Here is a 22,504-nt window from a genome sequence, read left to right as displayed (position 1 = left end):
TAAAAGAATCATACACCATGATCAAGTGGGATTCATCCCAGAGATGCAAGGATTCTTCAATATATGCAAATCAATCAATGTGATACACCGTATTAACAAATTGAAGAATAAAAACCATATGATCATCTCAATAGATGCAGAAAAGGCTTTCAACAAACTTCAACACCCATTTATGATAAAAAACCCTCCAGAAAGTAGGCATAGAGGGAACTTACCTCAACATAATAAAGGCCATATATGAAAAACCCACAGCAAACATCATTCTCAATGGTGAAAAACTGAAAGCATTTCCTCTAAGATCAGGAACACGACAAGGATGTCCACTCTCACCACTATTATTCAACATAGTTTTGGAAGTCCTAGCCACGGCAATCAGAGAAGAAAAAGAAATAAAAGGAATACAAATTGGAAAAGAAGTGAAACTGTCACTGCTTGCAGATGACATGATACTATACATAGAGAATCCTAAAGATGCCACCAGAAAACTACTAGAGCTAATCAATGAATTTGGTAAAGTTGCAGGATACAAAATTAATGCACAGAAATCTCCTGCATTCCTATACACTAATGGTGAAAAATCTGAAAGAGAAATTAAGGAAACACTTCCATTTACCATTGCAACAAAAAGAATAAAATACCTAGGAATAAACCTACCTAGGGAGACAAAAGACCTGTATGCAGAAAACTATAACACACTGATGAAAGAAATTAAAGATGGAGAGATATACCATGTTCTTGGATTGGAAGAATCAATACTGTGAAAATGACTATACTGCCCAAAGCAATCTACAGATTGAATGAAATCCCTACCAAATTACCAATGGTATTTTTTACAGAACTAGAACAAAAAATCTTAAAATCTGTATGGAGACACAAAAGACCCCGAAGAGCCAAAGCAGTCTTGAGGGAAAAAATTGGAGCTGGAGGAATCAGACTCCCTGACTTCAGATTATACTACAAAGCTAATCAAGACAATATGGTATTGGCACAAAAACAGAAATATAGATAAATGGAACAAGACAGAAAGCCCAGAGATAAACCCACACACCTATGGTCAACTAATCTATGACAAAAGAGGCAAGGATATACAATGGAGAAAAGACAGTCTCTTCAATAAGTGGTGCTGGGAAAACTGGACAGCTACATGTAAAAGAATGAAATTAGAACACTCCCTAATACCATACATAAAAAAAAACTCAAAATGGATTAGAGACCTAAATGTAAGACTGGACACTATAAAACTCTTAGAGGAAAATATAGGAAGAATGCTCTTTGACATAAATCACAGCAAGATCTTTTTTGATCCACCTCCTAGAGTAATGGAAATAAAAACAAAAATAAACAAATGGGACCTAATGAAACTTAAAAGCTTTTGCAAAGCAAAGGAAACTACAAGTAAGACGAAAAGAGAACCCTCAGAAAGGGAGAAAATATTTGCAAACGAATCAATGGACAAAGAATTAATCTGCAAAATATATAAACAGCTCATGCAGCTCATTATTAAAAAAACAAACAACTCAATCCAAAAATGGGCAGAAGACCTAAATAGACATTTCTCCAAAGAAGACATACAGATGGCCAAGAAGTACATGAGAAGCTGCTCAACATCACTAATTATTAGAGAAATGCAAAACAAAACTACAATGAGTTATCACCTCATACCAGTTAGAATGGGCATCATCAGAAAATCTACAAACAACAAATGCTGGAGAGGGTGTGGAGAAAAGGGAACCCTATTGCACTGTTGGTGGGAATGTAAAGTGATACAGCCACTATGGAGAACAGTATGGAGGTTCCTTAAAAAACTAAAAATAGAATTACCATATGACCCAGCAATCCCACTACTGGGCATATACCCAGAGAAAACCATAATTCAAAAAGACACATGCACTCCAATGTTCATTGCAGCACTATCTACAATAGCCAGGTCATGGAAGCAACCTAAATGCCCATCGACAGACAATAGATAAAAAAGATGTGTCACGTTTATACAATGGAATATTACTCAGTCATAAAAAGGAATGAAATTGGGTCATTTGTAGAGACGTGGATCGATCTAAAGACTGTCATACAGGGTGAAGTCAGAAAGAGAAAAACAAATATTATATATTAACGCATATATGTGGAACCTAGAAAAATGGTACAGATGAACCAGTTTGCAGGGCAGAAATAGAGACACAAATGTAGAGAACAAACGTATGGACACCAAGGTGGGGGAAGTGGCGGGGTGTGTGTGTGTGTGTGGTGGTGTGACAAATTGGGAGATTGGGATTGACATATATACACTAATATGTATAAAATGGATAACTAATAAGAACCTGCTGTATAAAAAAATAAATTTAAAAAAATTCAAAAAAAAAAAACGTGAATAGAATATTTTTCAAATTCCTGTCAAAAGGTTTCTTTGTCCTGAGGTGAATGGCCAAAAGAGGTTGCCTTTTGACACCTAACAAATAATAAACAAGGGTGGAAAACAGAGAGCAGAGCCAGCTGGTTTGAAGGGCAGAGATCCCAGGAGCTCTTCAAAAGGGCAACTCCAGGCTTCCCTGGTGGCGCAGTGGTTAAGAATCTGCCTGCCAATGCAGGGGACACAGGTTCGAGCCCTGGTCCGGGAAGATCTCACATGCCGCGGAGCAGCTAAGCCCATGCGCCACAGCTACTGAGCCCGTGTGCCACGACTACTGAGCCCGTGTGCCACAACTACTGAGCCAGCATGCCACAACTACTGAAGCCCGTGTGCCTAGAACCCATGCTCCGCAACGAGAAGCCACTGCAATGAGAAGCCCGCGCACCGCAACAAAGAGTAGCCCTACTCGCCACAACTAGAGAAAGCCCGTGTGCAGCAACGAAGACCCAGTACAGCCAAAATAAAATAAATAAAAAAATAATAATAAAATAAAACTGTAACTCTATATCCTTTAAAGAAACCCTCCCCAAAAAAAGGGCAGCTCCCAGGAGGAACAACTAAAGGGATATGGTCACTAACAAACTGTCCCCCATTGACATGTAAGGTGGTTTTTAGGAGTCTATGACCAGAATGAACAACACCAAAATAACACAAAATCAGGGGTCAAACTTCTATTTTAACTAAGGGGAAATTTATAAAACAGTGTCATATCCTTCTTTCATTTCTTCTCATGAACATTCTGGTTATGGCTTCACAAAACATTTTTAGTAACTCAACTCTTTCTCTTTTTTTGAGATCAAGGTGCTCGTCACAGCATGCTATGTTGCCTATGAATCAAATTGCTCAAGGCAGGGTACCTGATAGGCTTCAGCAGCTGAGGTCACCACCTGCTCCACAGCACCAACAACGAAGACTCCCTTCTTAATATGCTCCCTTAAGTACAGTCCAGCCGATGCAGAGTCCAGGAGGTCATAGATCTGCTCGTTGTAGATTTCAATAAAGGAACACTTACAAAGAAAACTCTTTCCAGCTCCAGCCTGTAAAAGAGAAGCCTGGTGTAGCTATGTTCTTTTCATGAGTTCATCCTTACCTTTCATGAGCATTCATCTTTCACTCACTTCACAACATATAAAATTCCTACAACATTATCCTTTACACAATACAGGACACTTAAAAGTCAGGTTTAAAATACAGATTAGTAGTTTCAGCACATCAGTACACTTTAAAGTGGCATCGAACTGTGGTCCCAGGAGCCCTTAAAGTTCCCACCAGTGCCTCAGAACAAAGACAGGGAGGTGGCACTTGAGCATTCCAAATAGGCAATTCCATTTTTTGTTTAATTGAGGTATAATTGATATACAGCATTATACTAGTTTCAGGTGTATAACATAATGTTATTTGATATTTGTATAATGATGTGATATTTGTATATATTGCAAAATGATCACAATAAGTCTAGTTAACGTCCATCGCCATACACAGTTACATAATTTTTTTCCCTTGTGATGAAAATAGCAATTCCATTTTCACCTGTCTTATATATGAATCAAGTGTTATATTCCTCAAACGACTGAAAACAATGTATTTTAAAAGTCTCTCTTTAAAAAAATAAACAAATAAAAGTTTTCTTTAAAAAGCCTCGTTATAGGATTTTTAACCACAGAAATGCACGTCACTAAACTTACTTCACTGGCACATAATATGTGTGTCTAACTGCAATGGTCAGGCATAGTTTCTGCAAAGGAGTAAGGGGTAAACCAATGCTATATATCAGACTCCTTGGCACATAGGTAATAGAACATAAAACACTAATGGCTCTTAAGCCTGGAATTCCCTAAGCTAAAGACGCACAACCAACAGAATGACCCAATCTGGGAGCCAATGGAAAATGGAAGGCCACATCGCTAGGATGATGCAGCCACACCACGTGTGAAGCAAGGAGAGCACAGTCAGGTGGTAGCAGGTGCTGCAAAGGAGGTACAGATGGGCCCATTACTAGTGGCTGTCATGAAGATGTAGGGACAGCTGCAGTCAACTGTGAGCCTAGGCGTAGGTAGGTGATGGAGCTTAATGAATTTGTTTTCCTCAGTTAAGATTTTCTTTACACTTTCTCTCTTGTAAAATTGGAGAGCCTACGAAGCACTACATTCTTCTTTCTTTCAATGTGGGTTCATGGATGATGCATGTTTTATAGACTAAAAACTTTTAGAAAATAATAAACTCAGAATCCTTAATCTTAAGAATTGAAAGATTTTTTTTATGACTCTAGCCTATCCACACTGTAGACTACCGGTGATGCCCCTCCATGTATCATGAGCTAATTAGTAGTAGTTAGCTACTCAAAACTAGGTAGTTCATAGAATCACTTTATTTTTACAATAAGTTTTACCTTCTCTTTTTCACGTTCAATTAAGGAAAACAAATATTCAAAACTTCGTGGAATTACTCCTCTCAGGTTATGAGAAAAATGATCAGATTCAGATGGTCCTAAAGAAAAATGTAAAAAAATATATATATAGCTGTTCATTTTTATTCGTTAACAGGAGTCTTTCAAAACAGCAACACTGAAAGGCAATTCATATAGAAAAGACAAACTGTATAATCAGTTTCTTTCAGGCCCCAAAGAAGATAAATCGTGGTCTGTAACAGATGGCATAATAGAACCTGTCTATCAATGGGACTGAAGAGAAGGGCCCACAATAGCCACTAAGCAATTTTTAAAAGTAGTTGTTGTTTGATAAATTAAAAAATCCATCTCAGTCCCAAGCTTGAAACTTTTCCTTCTGCAGGTACCAAAATTAGCAGAAATAACAAATAATTGTACTTTACTGTTGCATAAGACATTCTGTCTCCTAGGCTGATCTTTATACACTGGCTGTGGGGCCACAGGCTAATTACTTAAATCTCTTGGAGTTTTCAACTATAATATGGAAAGAATAATGGTAATAACTATCTCACAGGGTATAAAAATTAGCATTAGCTAGTATTTTGTTAATTGGGCAATAAAAGCCAAGCTGGTAAGAAAGATACTATAGGAATTCTTCACAAGATTTCTGTACAGACAGAAAACTGAAGAGCAATCCAATCTCTATTTTGTTAACGTTGGGGAAAAGGGGAGATGTGAGTGGATATGTAAACAGCAGGATTTTTTGGATACTAATTCAAGCTATAGCTATATCTGTCAGAAAAAAAACTATAAAGCTATAAAAGATCCAAAAGTTACTATATGTATTAGTTAAACATGCCTTAGAGGGACTTCCCTGGTGGTGCAGTGGTTAAGAATCTACATGCCAATGCAGGGGACACGGGCTCAAGCCCTGGTCCGGGAAGATCCCACATGCCAAGAAGCAACTAAGCCCGTGTGCCACAACTACTGAAGCCCATGTGCATAGAGCCCATGCTCCACAACAAGAGAAGCCACCGAAATGAGAAGCCAGTGCACTGCAACGAAGAGTTGCACCCCGCTCGCCCCAACTAGAGAAAGCCCACACACAGCAATGAAGACCCAACACAGCCAAAAATCAATCAATCAATAAGTAAATTTATTTTTAAAATATATATATGCCTTAGAGACCAAAGGAACTAACAAATGCTGGCGTATGCTAGAAAGTTACAGAAAATAAATTTAAAAATATTATTGTCATCTCAGTGTGCTATGCCTTAAAAAAGAAAGAATAAAAAATACATAAAACAGGGCAGAGAAATGCAAGTAAATGAACACAGAGGACAGATAATATTAGAATATTATCTACAGACAGAAAACTCCGCGGCATGTGGGATCTTCCCGGACTGGGGCACGAACCCATGTCCCCTGCATTGGCAGGCGGACTGTCAACCGCTGCGCCACCAGGGAAGCCCAAGATAACTTTTAAATAAGAAAAAAGCTTGAGGGACTTCCCTGGTGTTGCAGTGGTTAAGAATCCACCTGCCAATGCAGGGGACACGGGTTCAAGCCCTGGTCTGGGAGGATTCCATATAACACAGAGCAACTAAGCCCATGCGCCACAACTACTGAGCCTGTGTTCTAGAGCCCACGAGCCACAACTATTGAGCCCACATGCCACAACTACTGAAGTCCGTGCACCTACAGCCCATGTTCCACAGCAAGAAAAGCCACAGCAATGAGAGGCCGGCGCACTACAACGAAAAGCAGCCCCCGCTCACTGCAACTAGAGAAAGCTTGCCCACAGCAAAGAAGACCCAATGCAGCCAAATATAAATAAATAAATAAATTTATTTATTTTAAAAAAAGAGATAAAAGCTTGAATGGGCATTTTACAGAGAGGCTATTCAAATGTCCAATAAATGTATAAAAGGTGCTTAGTAGTCAATGGACATCAAACAAGTGCAAATAAAAACACGAGATATACATACTCCAGAACAACTAAAATTTTTAAAATGGACAATACCAAGTGTGGACATGGATGTGGAGCACTGGGAAATTCCACATCTATGCATCTCCATCATGACCTTTTTACTAAAGCTGAACATACATATACTATAACCCAGCAAGTCCATGCCCAGAAGTTTAAAGTTCAATAGATATGCACTATAAAAGACCCACACGAGAAAAAAAAGTCCATAACAGTACTATTCATGTGTTCTAAAACTGTCTAGCAACAGCAGAATAGAAAATGTGGAACTCCTTTAAGATGGCAGTGTGGGAAGACGCAGAGTTAGCGTCTCCCCACAACTAGGGCACCTGCCAGCCGCTGGTGGGGGGCTCTGACCCCAAAGAGATGGGAGGAATCCCAGAGTGAACCGGTAGGATGTAGGGGGACCAAGGGGGGAGGAGAAATGGAGGCCAGACAGGATCGGCTCCCCTGAGGCTGGGGAGATCAGGAGAGGGAGGTGGGAGGGACTCTCCGGGAAGAGTGGGAGAGGAGCAGAGGGCGATCGCCTGGCCCACTGGTGTCGGGGAGGCTCCTGAGCTCCCAAGCCAGTTCCCCCCCACAAAGTCCCATCCAGGCCACATGGGTTCTGGGGGCACAGGAGGGCTGCTGGGGAGATCAGGAGTGGCAGGTGAGAGGGGCCACCGAGGAGGAAGGGGAGAGAAGCAGAGGGTGTTTTCCCCGCCCACTCGGGCCCAGGGAGCCTACTGAGCTCCCAGACCAGTTTCCTGCCCTCCAAGGCCCACCCCGCATGGGTCCTGGGGGTATAGGAGGGAGGACAGGGAGATCAGGATTGGCAGGTAGGAGGGGCCCTCCCAGACCCCAGACCGGAGGAGCAGCAGAGGAGAGGAGGGCGCTTGCCCCACCCACTCAAGCCCAGGAAGCCTGCTGGGCTCCCAGGTGAGGTCCCCTGCCCTCTGAGACCAGGGGTGGGGGGCATGCCTGGGCCCCTTCTGGTCCTTGAGCCTAAGCCCCACCCCCCCACAGCCCCCAGGGCCTTTTCCAGCCCTGTGGGTGCTGAGCATTGGCCCCACCCACCGCCCAAACCTCACCCTTGCTTAGGCCCTGCTCTCCACAGCCAAGGCCTTCCCCCCGCTCCTTTTTTTTTTTCTTTTTTCTTCTCCCTCCTCCTCTTTTTTACTATTGTGGTACTGACGTACCTTCCAGTTGTTGATTCATCTATATTTTTATTTTTACATTCTTTCTAATATATCTATTAGTTTCCTAGTCTAATTTTATTTTTTACTTCGTTATTGTTCTCTTTTCTTTGCCACCCCACACAGCTTGTGGGATCTTGATTTGTGAGCACAGAGTTGGGCAGAAGCTCCTGTGGTGGGAGCTCCGAATCTGAACCACTGGACTAATAGAGAACCTCAGACCCCAGGGAATATTCATCAGAGTGAGGTCTCACAGAGTTCCTCATCTCAGCACCAAGACCCAGCTCTACCCAAGAGCCTACAAACTCCAGTGTTGGAAGCCTCAGGCCAAACAACCAGTAAATCTGGAACACAATCCCACTCATTAAAAAAAAAAAAAGAGACAGCAAAAAAATATGTCACAGATGAAGGAGGAAGGTAAAAAAAACCTACAAGACCAAATAAATGAAGAGGAAATAGGCAATCTATCTGAAAAAGAATTCAGAGTAATGATAGTAAAGATGATCCAGAATCTCGGATATAGAATGGAAGCACGGATTGAGAAAATACAAGAAATGTTTAACAAAGATCTAGAAGAACTAAAGAACAAACAAACAGAGACGAACAACACAATAAATGAAATGCAAAATACACTAGAAGGAATCAGTAACACAATAACTGAGGCAAAAGAAGGAATAAGTGAGCTGGAAGACAAAATGGTGGAAATAACTGCCGAGGAGCAGAATACAGAGAAAAGAATGAAAAGAACTGAAGACAATCTCAGAGACCTCTGGGACAACACCAAATGCACCAACATTCGAATTATAGGGGTCCCAGAAGAAGAAGAGAAAAAGAAAGGGTCTGAGAAAATACTTGAAGAGATAATGGAAAACTTCCCTAACATGGGAAAGGAAATAGTCACCCAAGTCCAGGAAGCACAGAAAGTCCATACAGGATAAACCCTAGGAAAAATACACCAAAACACATATTAATCAAACTAACAAAAACTAAGTTCAAAGAAAAAATATTAAAAGCAGCAAGGGAAAAACAAAAAATAACATGCAAAGGAATCCCCATAAGGTTATCAGCTGATTTTTCAGCAGAAACTCTGCAGGCCAGAAGGGAGTGGCAGGATATACTTAAAGTGATGAAAGAGAAAAACCTACAACCAAGATTATTCTACCCAGCAAGAATCTCATTCAGATTCGATGGAGAAGTCAAAAGCATTTCAGACAAACAAAAACTAAGAGAATTCAGTACCACCAAACCAGCTTTACAACAAATGCTAAAGAAACTTCTCTAAGTGGGAAACACAAGAGAAGAAAAAGACACACAAAAACAAACCCAACTAACACACCATTGTAAAGCAATTATACTCCAGTAAAGATGTTAAAAACAAACAAACCCAAAACAATTAAGAAAATGGTAATAGAAACATACCTATCGATAATAACCTTGAATGTAAATGGATTAAATGCCCCAACCAAAAGACACAGACTGGCTGAATGGATACAAAAACAAGACCCATATATATGCTGTCTACAAGAGACCCACTTCAGACCTAGGGACACATACAGACTGAAAGTGAAGGGATGGAAAAAGATATTCCATGCAAATGGAAATCATAAGAAAGTTGGAGTGCAATACTCGTATCAGATAAAATAGAGTTTAAAATAAAGACTGTTACAAGAGATAAGGAGGGACACTACATAATGATCAAAGGATCAATCCAAGAAGAAGATATAACAATTAAAAATGTTTATGCACCCAGCAGAGGAGCACCTCAATACATAAGGCAAATGCTAACAACCATGAAAGGAGAAATTGACAGTAACACAATAATAGTAGGAGACTTTCTAACACCTCACTTACACCAATGGACAGATCATCCAAACAGAAAATAAATAAGGAAACACAAGCTTTAAATGACACAATAGACTAGATAGATCTAATTGATATTTATAGAACATTCCACCCAAAAGTGGCAGAATACACTTTCTTCTCAGGTATACATGAAACATTCTCCAGGACAGATCACATGTTGGGTCACAAATCAAGCCTTGAAAAATTTAAGAAAACTGAAATCATATCAAGCATCTTTTCTGACCACAACGCTCTGAGACTGGAAATCAATTATATGAAAAAAAGTGTAAAAAACACTGGAGGCTAAACACTGTGCTACTAAATAACCAAGAGATCACTGAAGAAATCAAAGAAGAAATTAAAAAATACATAGAAACAAATGACAATGAAAACACGATGACCCAAAACCTATGGGTTGCAGCAAAAGCAGTTCTAAGAGGGAAGTTTACAGCAATTCAATCTCACCTCAAGAAACAAGAAAAATCTCAAATAAACAATATAACCCTACACTTAAAACAACTAGAGAAAGAAGAACAAAGAAAACCCGAAGTCAGTAGAAGGAAAGAAATCATAAAGATCAGAGCAGAAATAAATGAAATAGAAACGAAGAAAACAATAGCAAAAATCAATAAAAATAAAAGCTGGTTCTTCGAGAAGATAAACAAAATTGATAAATCCTTAGTCAGACTCATCAAGAAAAAAAGGGAGGGCTTCCCTGGTGGCGCAGTGGTTGAAAGTCTGCTTGCCGATGCAGGGGACACGGGTTCGTGCCCCAGTCCGGGAAGATCCCACATGCTGCGAAGCGGCTGGGCCTGTGAGCCATGGCCGCTGAGCCTGTGCGTCCGGAGCCTGTGCTCCGCAGCAGGAGAGGCCACAACAGTGAGAGGCCTGCGTACCTCAAAAAAAAAAAAAAAAGAAAGAAAAAAAGGGAGAGGACGCAGATCGATGAAATTGGAAATGAAAAGGGAGAAATCACAACTGACACTGCAGAAATATAAAGGATGATAAGAGACTACTGCAACAACCATATGCCAAAAAAATGGACAACCACGAAGAAATGGACAAATTCTTGGAAAGGTACAATTTTCTAAGACTGAACCAGGAAGAATTAGAAAATATAAGCAGTCCTATCACAAGTAATGAAATTGAAACCAGAATTTAAAATCTTCCAACAAACAAAAGTCCAGGACCAGATGGCTTCACAAGCAAATTCTATCAAACATTTAGAGAAGAGCTAACACCAATCCTTCTCAAACTCCTCCAAAAAATTGCAGAGGGAGGAACACTCCCAAATTCATTCTACAAAGCCACCATCACCCTGATACCAAAACCAGAAAAAGATATCACAAAAAAAGAAAATTATAGACCAATATTACTGATGAACATAGATGCAAAAATCCTCAACAAAATCCTAGCAAACAGAATCCAACAGCACATTAAAAGGATCATACACCGTGATCAAGTGGGGTTTATCCCAGTGATGCAAGGATTCAATATATGCAAATCAATCAATGTGATACACCATATTAACAAACTGAAGAATAAAAACCATATGATCATCTCAATAGATGCAGAAAAAGCTTTTGACAAAATTCAACACCCATTTATGACAAAAATTCTCCAGAAAATGAGCATAGCGGGAACTCACCTCATCATAATAAAGGCCATATATGACAAACCCACAGCAAGCATCATGCTCAGTGGTGAAAAACTGGAAGCATGTGCACTAAGATCAGGAACAAGACAAGGATGTCCACTCTCACCACTCATATTCAACATAGTTTTGGAAGTCCTAGCCACAGCAATGAGAAGAAAAAGAAATAAAAGGAATACAAATTGGAAAAGAAGAAGTAAAACTGTCACTGTTTGCAGATGACATGATACTATACATAGAAAATCCTAAAGGTGCCACCAGAAAACTACTAGAACTAATCAACGAATTTGGTAAGGTTGCAAGATACAAAATTAATGCACAGAAATCTCTGACATTCCTATATACCAACAATGAAAAATCAGAAAGAGAAATTAAGGAAACACTCCCATTTATCACTGCAACAAAAAGAATAAAATACCTAGAAATAAACCTGCCTAAAGAGGCGAAAGACTTGTACTCAGAAAACTATAAAACACTGATGAAAGAAATCAAAGATGACATAAACAGAAATATACCATGTTCTTGGATTGGAAGAATCAATATTGTGAAAATGACTATACTATCGAAAGCAATCTACAGATTCAATGCAATCCCTATCAAATTACCAATGGCATTTTTCACAGAATTAGAACAAAAAAATCTTACAATTCGTATGGAAACACAAAAGACACCGAATAGCCAAAGCAATCTTGAGAAAGAAAAATGGAGTTGGAGGAGTCAGGCTCCCTGACTTCAAACTCCACCACAAAGCTACAGTAATCAAGACAATATGGTACTGGCACAAAAACAGAAATATAGCTCAGTGGTACAGGACAGAATGCCCAGAGATAAACCCACACACATATGGGCACCTAATTTATGACAAAGGAGGCGAGAACATACAATGGAGAAAAGACGGCCTCTTCAACAAGTGATGCTGGGAAAACTGGACAGCTACATGTAAAAGAATGAAATTAGAACACTACCTAACATCATATACAAAAATAAATTCCAAATGGATTAAAAACTTAAACGTAAGACCAGACACTATAAAACTTTTAGAGGAAAAACACACTTTGACATAGACCACAGCAAGGTCTTTTTTGATCCACCTCCAAGAGTAACAGAAATAAAAACAAAAATAAACAAATGGGACTTAATTAAACTTAAAAGCTTTTGCACAGCAAAGGAAACTATAAACAAGACAAAAAGACAATGCTCAGAATGGGAGATAATATTTGCAAATGAAACAACAGACAAAGGATTAATCTCCAAAATATACAAACAGCTTATGGAACTCAATACGAAAAAAACAAACAATCCAGTTAAAAAATGGGCAGAAGACATAAATAGACATTTCACCAAGGAAGACATACAGATGGTCAAGAGGCACATGAAAAGATGCTCAACATCACTAATTATTAGAAAAATGTAAATCAAAACTACAATGAGGTATCACTTCATGCCGGTCAGAATGGCCATTATCAAAAAAGCTGGAAACAATAATTGCTGGAAAGGGTGTGGAGAAAAGGGAACCCTCCTGCACTGTTGGTGGGAACGTAAAGTGATACAACCACTATGAAAAACAGTATGGAGGTTCCTCAAAAAACTAAAAATAGAATTACCATATGACCCAACAATCCTACTACTGGGCATACACCCTGAGAAAACCATAATTCAAAAAGACACATGCACCCCAATGCTCATTGCAGCACTATTTACAATAGCCAGGACATGGAACCAACCTAAATGTCCAATGACAGATGAATGGATGAAGAAGATGTGGCACATATATACAATGGAATATTACTCAGCCATAAAAACAAATGAAACTGAGTTATTTGTAGTGAGGTGGATGGACCTAGAGTCTGTCACACAGAGTGATGTAAGTCAGAAAGAGAAAAACAAATACCATATGCTAACAAATATATATGGAATCTAAAAAAAAAAAATGGTACTGATGAACCTAGTTGCAGGGCAGAAATAAAGAGATAGACATAGAGAATGGACTTGATGACATGTGGTGGGAGGGTGAAGCTGTGCAAAGCGACAGTAGCGTCAACATATATACACTACCGAATGTAAAATAGTTGGCTGGTGGGAAGCAGCAGCATAGCACAGGGAGATCGGCTCAGTGCTTTGCGATGACCTAGAGGGGTGGGATAGGGACAATGGGAGGGAGGTTCAAGAGGGAGGAGATATGGGGATATATGTATGCATATGGCTGATTCGCTTTGCCATGCAACAGAAACTAACACAGTATTGTGAAGCAATTATCTCCAGTAAAGATCTATTAAAAAATAATAGAAAATGTGTTATATTCATACAATAATTATACAGTAATGGAAATAAACTACTACTACATGCCATAACATTAGTGAATCTGACAAACCTCAGGCTGAGAGAAAGAAGCCATACATAAAAGAGTAAATACAGTAAAATTTCATTTGTAGAAGTGCAAAAACAAGCGAAACTAGTGATGACAGAAGTCAGAGTAATACATATGTCAGGGGACAGAGTGGGAGTAGTTACTGACTAGGAATCTTGGTCTGGGTAGTGGTTATACAGGTACATAATATATAAAAACTCATTAAACCCACTTCAAAAATTGTTCATTGAGCACATACTCTGTGCTAAGCATTGAGCTGGGAACATAGCTAAAAACACAGACTTTGCTATAATGGAAGTTGCAATCTGACAGAAGCTTGGGAAATAACCTTAATTTTATGAGGTCAACATCATATACCAGAAAGTATTCCTTTCCAAAAAATATACTAAGTTCTGTCATCACAAAAAAAGTAGACTAAGCCAGTAAATGTTAATCTCTAATTTACTTACCCATCATAGTAAATGTTTTCCCTGAACCAGTCTGTCCACTGTAAAAAAGAATGTTTCATATATTATTTTCATACATGAAATTTAGAAGACTACTCTATTTTAATATGGTCTACTAGTATATAAATTTTCCCCACAAAGAACTGTCTTTCGTTTTTAAAATTATATCAGGTAAAAAGTGAATGATACATGTTCTTTCTCTCCTATTCTACCACTAAGACTTAACCACTCTTAACTGTCTAATAAATGCTTCTGGATTATACAGACATGGCCATCAGAGTTTTCATTTAATTTTTATTCACAAAATTGGAATGATGCTATTCATACTTCTCTGCAACCTGTTTTTTTCCCTTAATTTTTATCTCACGCATCTTTCTATGCTGGTAAATAGAGATCTGCCTCTTTATTTTTAATGGCTACATAGTATTCCATGAATGTATCATAATTTATTTAATCAGAACCAACTAGAAACTTTTTTCCAATTTTTGCTATTCTAAATAATGCAGCAATTCTCTTCCTAAATTCTGCCTTTAAAAGATACTAAGATGTCTTCATTTAAAAATAAAGCAATTAAAAACATCCTTATGCTATAGGCTTGATTTTTTTTTTTTTTTTTTTTTTTTTGTATAGTGTCATATCTCCTCAGGTACACCAAGAAACAGGAGAAACAAAAAACTAAAGTTAAAATTTAGGGACTTCCCTGGTGGTCCAGTGGGTAAGACTCCATGCTCCCAATGCAGGGGGCCCAGGTTTGATCCCTGGTCAGGGAACTAGATCCTGCATGCATTCCACAACTAAAAGTCCACATGCCGCAACTAAAGATCCCACGTGCTGCAACTAAGACCTGGTGCAGCCAAAATAAATATAAATAAATATTAAAAGAATAAAAACAAAATAAAAATTTATGTTGAAGATAGATGTCAGTTAGGATGTTAAATGTGGTTACATTGGACTCATGGCACAAATATAAAATTTTGAGTTTACTTTTTGGTTCAATGCCCCAAGAGCTAGAAAACAGTATAATCTAGTTGGTTACCTCTTTCTTTCGGAAGTAGGGGGAAAAAAGTTCTTCAGTTAACTCAAAATAGAAATGGATACTGTTGAGCATCCTACTTGAAAGTGAAGGGGACACTATTAACAATAACTCTAGAATTGAGACTGTCTAAGGTAAACCAGAAGGTATGCTCAACCAACCAATAAACCAATGCTCACTTCTCTCCATATGTTTCTCATTTCTGCCCTTGACTACCAAAAGCAATTTTCAAATTAAATATTATAATTAGTATGCTTAAGGATCTTCAAAGAAAACAGTTCTGAAGATATATAATCTCTGGTAATTGTGGCTCTTATTTCAAATTGATTTTTGAACTCTACCACTCAAAATATTCTGTGGAAAAAAAAATCTTTTTTTTTCTTGAGAAGACATGAGAAAATGGTTATCTGCTTCATGGGTCAAGAGAGAATATTTAGTTCTGCTGAACACAACTGAAAAGTAAGCATGAAAGGCAAAGGCAAATTTTCAAGGAAGAATTTGTGCACAAGATGAATCCAAGCTTTAAACTTCTTATTTTTTATTTTCTTGTATTTTGAGCCAATTACAGATGAACCAAGGGCAAACACACAAAAAAAGCATCAGCTGCTCAAAATTAATTACATAATTCACTACATCCTATTAAAAACCTCTGGTCCTAAATAAAATTAGGAAGTTTATTGCTAGAAGAAAAGGAAAAAATAATTGTACTACAAATTATATTCCTATTTATGAAATAAATCTGAAATGATTCACCTTGTAAAAAAAATGACCTTCTAGAACTGCCAAGGTTGTCAGCTTACATTCCAACATTAAACCTAGAGCAGTATTTTAAGGCTGCCAGCATTTAGAAATTCAGAATCAACATGCACTTTTTTTTTTTTTTTTTGGCTGCGCTGTGAGCCTTGCAGAATCTCAGTTCCCCGACCAGGGATTGAACCCAGGCCCTCGGCAGTGAAAGCACCAAGTCCTAACCACTGGACCACGAGGGAATTCCCATCATCATGCACTTTCAATATATATTTGGAAGACAGATTGACAGTTTCTTATACTATATGACCCAGCAATGTATTCCTACATATTTACTCAAGTGATTTGGAAACTTATGTTCACACAAAACCCAATATTTGAATGTTTGTAGCAACTTTATTCATAATTGCTAAAAACTGGAAGCAACCAAGATATCCTTTAACAGGGGAGTGAATAAAAAAACGGTGGTAAATCCACACAGTAAAATACTACTCGGCAAAAAAAAAGGAAAGAAAGAAAAAGCAAAAGCTACTGATGCATGCAACAACATAGACAAATCCTAAATGAAAAAAGCCAGAACCAAAAGGCTACATATTATATGATTCCAATCATATGACACTCTGGGAAAGGCAAAGCTATAGGAATGGAAAATTTATTAGTGTATCCAGAGGTTGCGGGGGGGGGGGGGGCGGCGGGAGGGAATGGCTGACGATGAATGGGACAAACAGGAGGAACTTTGAAGGTGGAGAAACTGTTCTCTTCAATAGGTGTGCTAAATGCTTGGGTCTCTGCATTTGTCAAAACACTATGCAACTGTACATCACAAAGGGTGAACTTTAAAGCATGCAAACTAAATAAACAAACAAAACACATCAACTAGGATGTCAGAGACCCCAGGATGGAATGTATCTAATTGAATTACAAGTTCATGACATACTGCACTGAAAGGTGTAGGTGGAAAAGGGGCTGGCCCAAGTAAGTTTACAAAATGAGGTTCTGACTAGAAATTGTAGGACTTAAGGAAAAAAAAAAAAGGATCTGTACATAAACACTGCATGCAGTAAATCTGTTCTTCACAGGGATACAGGCTAACAATTCTGAAACTGCTTTACATGTGTACTGGGGATGAACAAATAAATAAACGGATGGTAGCAGTGGGAGCCCGGGTTTCTCACTGTCAGCAAGGGAAGTTACAGATAAACAAGAAAGGAAGGCTAGAATGAACCCATGTGGATTCTAAACCCTTGGATTAGAGTCAGAGACATCAGTATGAACTCAAGTTTACCTTACTGTATATAGAAATGGATAGAAACAGAAACAATTATAGATATGTCTGTATATATGACTTAGTATACATACATATATTACCTAGCTCTGTCTGCTGAAAAGGCCTAGAAGCAATGACACTCCAGTAGCAACAAACACACCGAGTGCCTTAGTTTCTAAACACCATTCTCCAACAAAAGGAACCAGGGCTCCTTGCCAAAATGGCTGATTCTAGGTCTCAGACAGGGAAAATATATGATGAGCCAGGAGCGTACTGTAGCATCATAAAGGAAGTGCTCAAAAAAAAAAGGATGTGACATGTCAAAGGGACACAGAAACCAACCCCTAAAAGCTCCCAATGGCCAAGCTAGAACAATGTAAGCAACAAGATAAACATAATGTAGCATTAGATTATAACCCAAAGTATGATATAAATATATGTAAATCCCTACCATACAAATGAATTAATTAATTAATGGGGGCAAAAAGACAAATCTTCCTTACAGAAGAATCCCAGATAACATGTAGATCCTCTCCAGGAGGTAGAGTTTAATCCCTTCCACCTTGCTTACACAGGTGGGGCCAATCAGATTACATGAGCCCTTAAAATTAAAGAGCGTGCCCACCTTAGTCAGAGAGCAACATGACTAAGGAAGAGCAAGAGTTGCATGTCATTGGCTTGGACGATGGAGAAAGGGGGCTGTAAGCCAAATAATGCAGATGGCCTCTAGAAGTCGGAAAACAGATTCTCCTCTAGAGCTTTCAGAAAGGAACACAGCCCTGCTGACACCTTTATTTTAGCTCAGAGACTGGCGTCAAACTCCTGACTTACAGAACTGTAAGAATAAATTTGTGTTGTTTCAAGCCACTAAGTATGTGGTCATTTGTTACAGAAGCCACAGGAAACAAACAGAAGCACTTACTATTGTACCCTTGTATAAGGAAACAGTGAACAACTTACTATGCAAAGATGGTACCATTATAGCCACTCATGCAAGACTCCACAATGCCTTTGGCCACAGTTGAGAACACAGACTCCTATAAATGTTAAGCACCAAATATGTTAACATTTCACAAAAATGAAAACATTTTTCCTAAACTACATTCTAAAATATAATAAAATTTGTGTGCAAATTTTCATTTGCAATAACATGAAAATTATATCTACTATAGGAAAAAGGCTAAAATAGCTAAGATGATAAAACTGTAAACATAATTATGTCCATTAATCTCCTATGCAATTATAGATTTAAACCTCACATCTAGAGTTTATATAGAATTTTGCATACTGCATGCAATATTATACTGGTATTAGCATAAAATACATAGCCCTATATGTTCTTCAGTACTTTTCCCACAAGCTTATACTAAATAATCAATATCTGATTTTTATTTTCATTTTTATATATAAATAGATGCAGCCTTATCAACAATGCAAGAATTCGTAGATCTGCATTGTCTAGTATAGAAGCCATGAGCCACATATGGCTACAGAGCACCTGAAATGTGGCTAGTCCAACTTGAGATGTGTTGTAAGTATAAAACATACACCAGTTTTGGAAGACTGAACATGAAAAAAAAAAGAATGGAAAAATATCTCATTAATAACTTGCTTTATGTTCCTTACATGTTGAAATGGTATTTTAGATATACTGGGTTAAATAAGATACAGAATTAAAACTAATTTTACCTGTTTCTTTTTTACTTTTTAAAAATGTGGCTACTAGGGAAATCCCTAGTGGTCCAGTGGTTAAGACTCTGCGCTCTCCCTGCTGAGGGCCCGGGGTCAATCCCTGGTTGGGGAACTAAGATCCTGCAAGCAGCACAGCACGACCAAAGATGTGGTTACTAGAAAATGTTAAGTTATATATATGCCTCACTTTCTATTTCCATTGTCCAGCCATGCCCTAGATGAAAAAAGATCTAAAGACCTACATGTCTCACCAAAAACATCCATGTGTATGAGGGAATAATCAAGATGTGTGATGTCCAATGCAGCAGCCATTAGCCATATGTGGCTATTACTTACATTAATTAAAATTAAATAAAAATTAAAAGTCAGGTCCTCAGATGCACTAGTCATATTTCAAGTGCTCAACAGCCACATGTGGCTAGGGCATCTGAGAAATTAATCTGAAAAGGTGAATTTGAAATTTTAATTAATCTTAATTAATTTAAACTTAAATAGCCATGTGTATCTAGAGGCTAATGTAATGGACAGCACATTTACAGAACATTTCCATCACTGCAGAAAGTTCTATTGAATAGTGCTAGCTAGATTTTAACTAAATTGTCCTTAATTAGAAAAAGTTATTGACACCATAGCAATCTTGTTTTTTTTGGCCATGTCTTGCGGCATGTGGAATCTTAGTTCCCCAACCAGGGATCAAACCCGTGCCCCCCTGCATTGGAAGCGCGGAGTCTTAACCACTGGACCGCCGAGGGAGTCCCAACACCATAGTAATCTTAAATCAATCACTCTCTGCTATGGATTGAATGTCTCCCCAAAATTCATATGTTGAAACACTAATCCCCAATGTGATGGTATTTGGAGATGGGGCCTTTGGGAGGTAATTAGTCATGAGAGTGGAGCCCTCAGGATAGCAGTACAGGCACACCTCGGAGATATTGTGGGTTCGTTTCCAGATGAGCTCAATAAAGTGAATATAGCAATAAAGCAAGTCACATGAACTTTTTGGTTTCTCAGTGCATATAAAAGTTATATTTGTACTATACTGTAGTCTAGTAAGTGTGCAATAGCATTATTTCTAAGAAAACAATGTACATGTCTTAATTTAAAAATACTTTATTGCTAAAAAATGCCAAAACAATTACAATAGTAACATCAAAGGTTACTGATCATAGAGCACCATAATAACAAAAAAGAACAAAATATTTCAAGAAATATTGACCAAAATGTGACTCAGAGACATGAAGTGAACAGTGCTGTTGGAAAAATGATGGTAATGGAGTTGTTCAACGCAGAGCTGCCACAAACCTTCAATTGTAAATAAACACAGTATCTAAAAAGTGCAATAAAGTGAGGTATGCCTGTAGTGCCCTTATAAGAAGAGACACAGAGAATTCTCTCTCTCCACCGTGTGAGGACACAGTGGAAGACAGCTGTCTACAAGCCAGGAAGTGAGTCCTCACCAGACGCTGGATCTCTTGCACTTGATCTTGGATTCCCAACCTCCAGAACTGTGAGAAATAAATGCTTGTTGTTTAAACCACCCAGTCTATGATATTTGTGTAATGGCAGCCAGAACTAAGACACTCTTCTTGGGCTTCCTTGGTGGTGCAGTGGTTGAGAGTCCACCTGCTGATGCAGGGGACACGGGTTCGTGCCCGGGTCCGGGAGGATCCCAAATGCCGCAGAGCGGCTGGGCCCGTGAGCCATGGCCGCTGAGCCTGCGCGTCCGGAGCCTGTGCTCCGCAACGGGAGAGGCCACAACAGTGAGAGGCCCGCGTACCGCAAAAAAAAAAAAAAAGAAAGACATTCTTCTTAAACTAGGCAGTTCAACTTTACTTATCAATCATCCAAGTGGCTCTGAAAAGTACACCTTCACCAACCTCCATCACAGGTTGGAGAGGGAAAATAAAGCAGGCTTGTCATTCTAGTACAAAGTCTGATGAAGGAAGAAAAATATTAAATTTTAAATATTTATGGAATGTTTGAGCTTCCTTATCTGAGATCTGTCAAACTAAAGAGACCAGAAGTGAAATCCTCCCAAATAACAGAATCTTATATGTTCCAAATGAAAAGTTTAGTTCCCAAAATCATCATTACCTGAGTGGTGTCCATTTCTGCCACATGATCAAATATGAAGGTTTTGGGCTCAGGGTTGGAGTGCAGCCGGACAGTCGTAGAGGACAGCACAGATAGGCATAAGTTTTGCTCTCCATCAGCTGATCCAGAACCCTCTGTAGGTGGGCGAACTCGCACAAAAACTTTGATAGCATCGCCTTCATTACTAAAGACAAAAAAATATAGCAGCTAAGTTTACTGGAGAAAAAGGATCTAAGCTTCATATTGCCTCTAGTGTTTCTAGTCTGAGTTTCCCCAATAAAGTATGAGATCTACCCATTTACGTTTACCTTTTATCAAGAGTCTCCCATAACCCACACCCTTTACTGATTTGCTTCACATCAGCCAACTTCAAAAGCCTTTACTTGAAATCATCTGAAAGGCAGCTCTAAGCTCTGCTTGTCTCTGACTTCCTTTTTAATAGCAATAATAAAGTAAGTCATCCCAAGGGAGAATTATGTTACTGATTCCATCTTTTAGCCTGGAAGGTGAGGGGACAGGGGCTGGGGAGGAGATGTGATTTTTCCATATTTCCAGGTAGCCGAGGACAAAGCTTAATGCTGAAACAAGGAACCCTTACTTACTATGCTAAATGGTTGTTTTAGGAATACTACATTCCTAATTCTTTTGGTCTCATCAATAAGATTTTTTCCTTACCTTGGTTGGTTAGACTGACAATTTGTCACACTGCGTAACTCAGCTAGAAAAAAAGATAAGAAGTCATTAAAGGTTTTTAAAAGTACAACATGAAAACCCCATTCTTCCAGCCTATTCTTCAGTTGCTGACACTCCTCAGTCTCCCGGCTCCCTGGCCTGGGCGTGACAGGGGACAAGCCTAGATCTTCCACTCCATTCTAACTGTAAGCAGATAGGTTAAGGGGTCCCCGGAGAAAGAGAACCAGGAATGGCTTTCTTGACATAAGAGAACCCATTTTGGTCTAAGCCATTTTGTGGTCTAAGCCTGGCGCAATGCTTGCCCTCAAACAGGTCTCAATAATTAATGACCTTAAGGCAGGAAATGTAGAAACAAGGAGGAGCAGTTGAGAAACCACAGTGCAGCCTTGGGGCAGCGTCCAGGTTCCTCAAGGGATATACATAATAACATACCTTTGAGTTCTGCAGGAACTAAGGCCCATAGTCAGGTGGAGGATGGAATTACGATAGTGACCCTCCAGACTTCAATCGACTAAGGCTTGGACTCTGTCGACCTTTGCCCCAACTCTATGCTAAATTTCCTCAGTTCAATCAAGTCCCTTCATGAATATGTATGTACGCTTAGCTTAAAACTTCCCCAATTTTGCTGTTCAGGGAGAGACTGCTTTGGGAAAGATCCAGGTATTCATTCTCCTCTTGCTGTAAGTAATAAATCCTAGAGGATGGGGACA

At 38.8% G+C, this 22,504-nt stretch overlaps 1 protein-coding gene across 1 annotated transcript in view; it reads right to left on the bottom strand.

The window, feature by feature from the left end:
• KIF15 (kinesin family member 15) overlaps nucleotides 1-22,504 on the bottom strand; it is a 74,750-nt gene that overhangs the window by 46,885 nt on the left and 5,361 nt on the right. The window contains exons 2-7 of the mRNA XM_004277897.4: nucleotides 21,777-21,819; nucleotides 21,102-21,285; nucleotides 18,273-18,349; nucleotides 14,269-14,306; nucleotides 4,797-4,894; nucleotides 3,265-3,444 (exon numbers count right to left, since the gene is read on the bottom strand). Coding sequence (XP_004277945.1) covers nucleotides 3,265-3,444; nucleotides 4,797-4,894; nucleotides 14,269-14,306; nucleotides 18,273-18,349; nucleotides 21,102-21,285; nucleotides 21,777-21,819 — 620 coding nt within the window. The remainder of the gene's footprint in view (nucleotides 1-3,264; nucleotides 3,445-4,796; nucleotides 4,895-14,268; nucleotides 14,307-18,272; nucleotides 18,350-21,101; nucleotides 21,286-21,776; nucleotides 21,820-22,504) is intronic.

Source organism: Orcinus orca, chromosome 10, assembly GCF_937001465.1.
Source record: "Orcinus orca chromosome 10, mOrcOrc1.1, whole genome shotgun sequence".
NCBI classification, from domain to species: domain Eukaryota; kingdom Metazoa; phylum Chordata; class Mammalia; order Artiodactyla; family Delphinidae; genus Orcinus; species Orcinus orca.
Note: the sequence above shows the minus strand (reverse complement) of the source record. Positions and strands in the feature narration are given on the sequence as shown.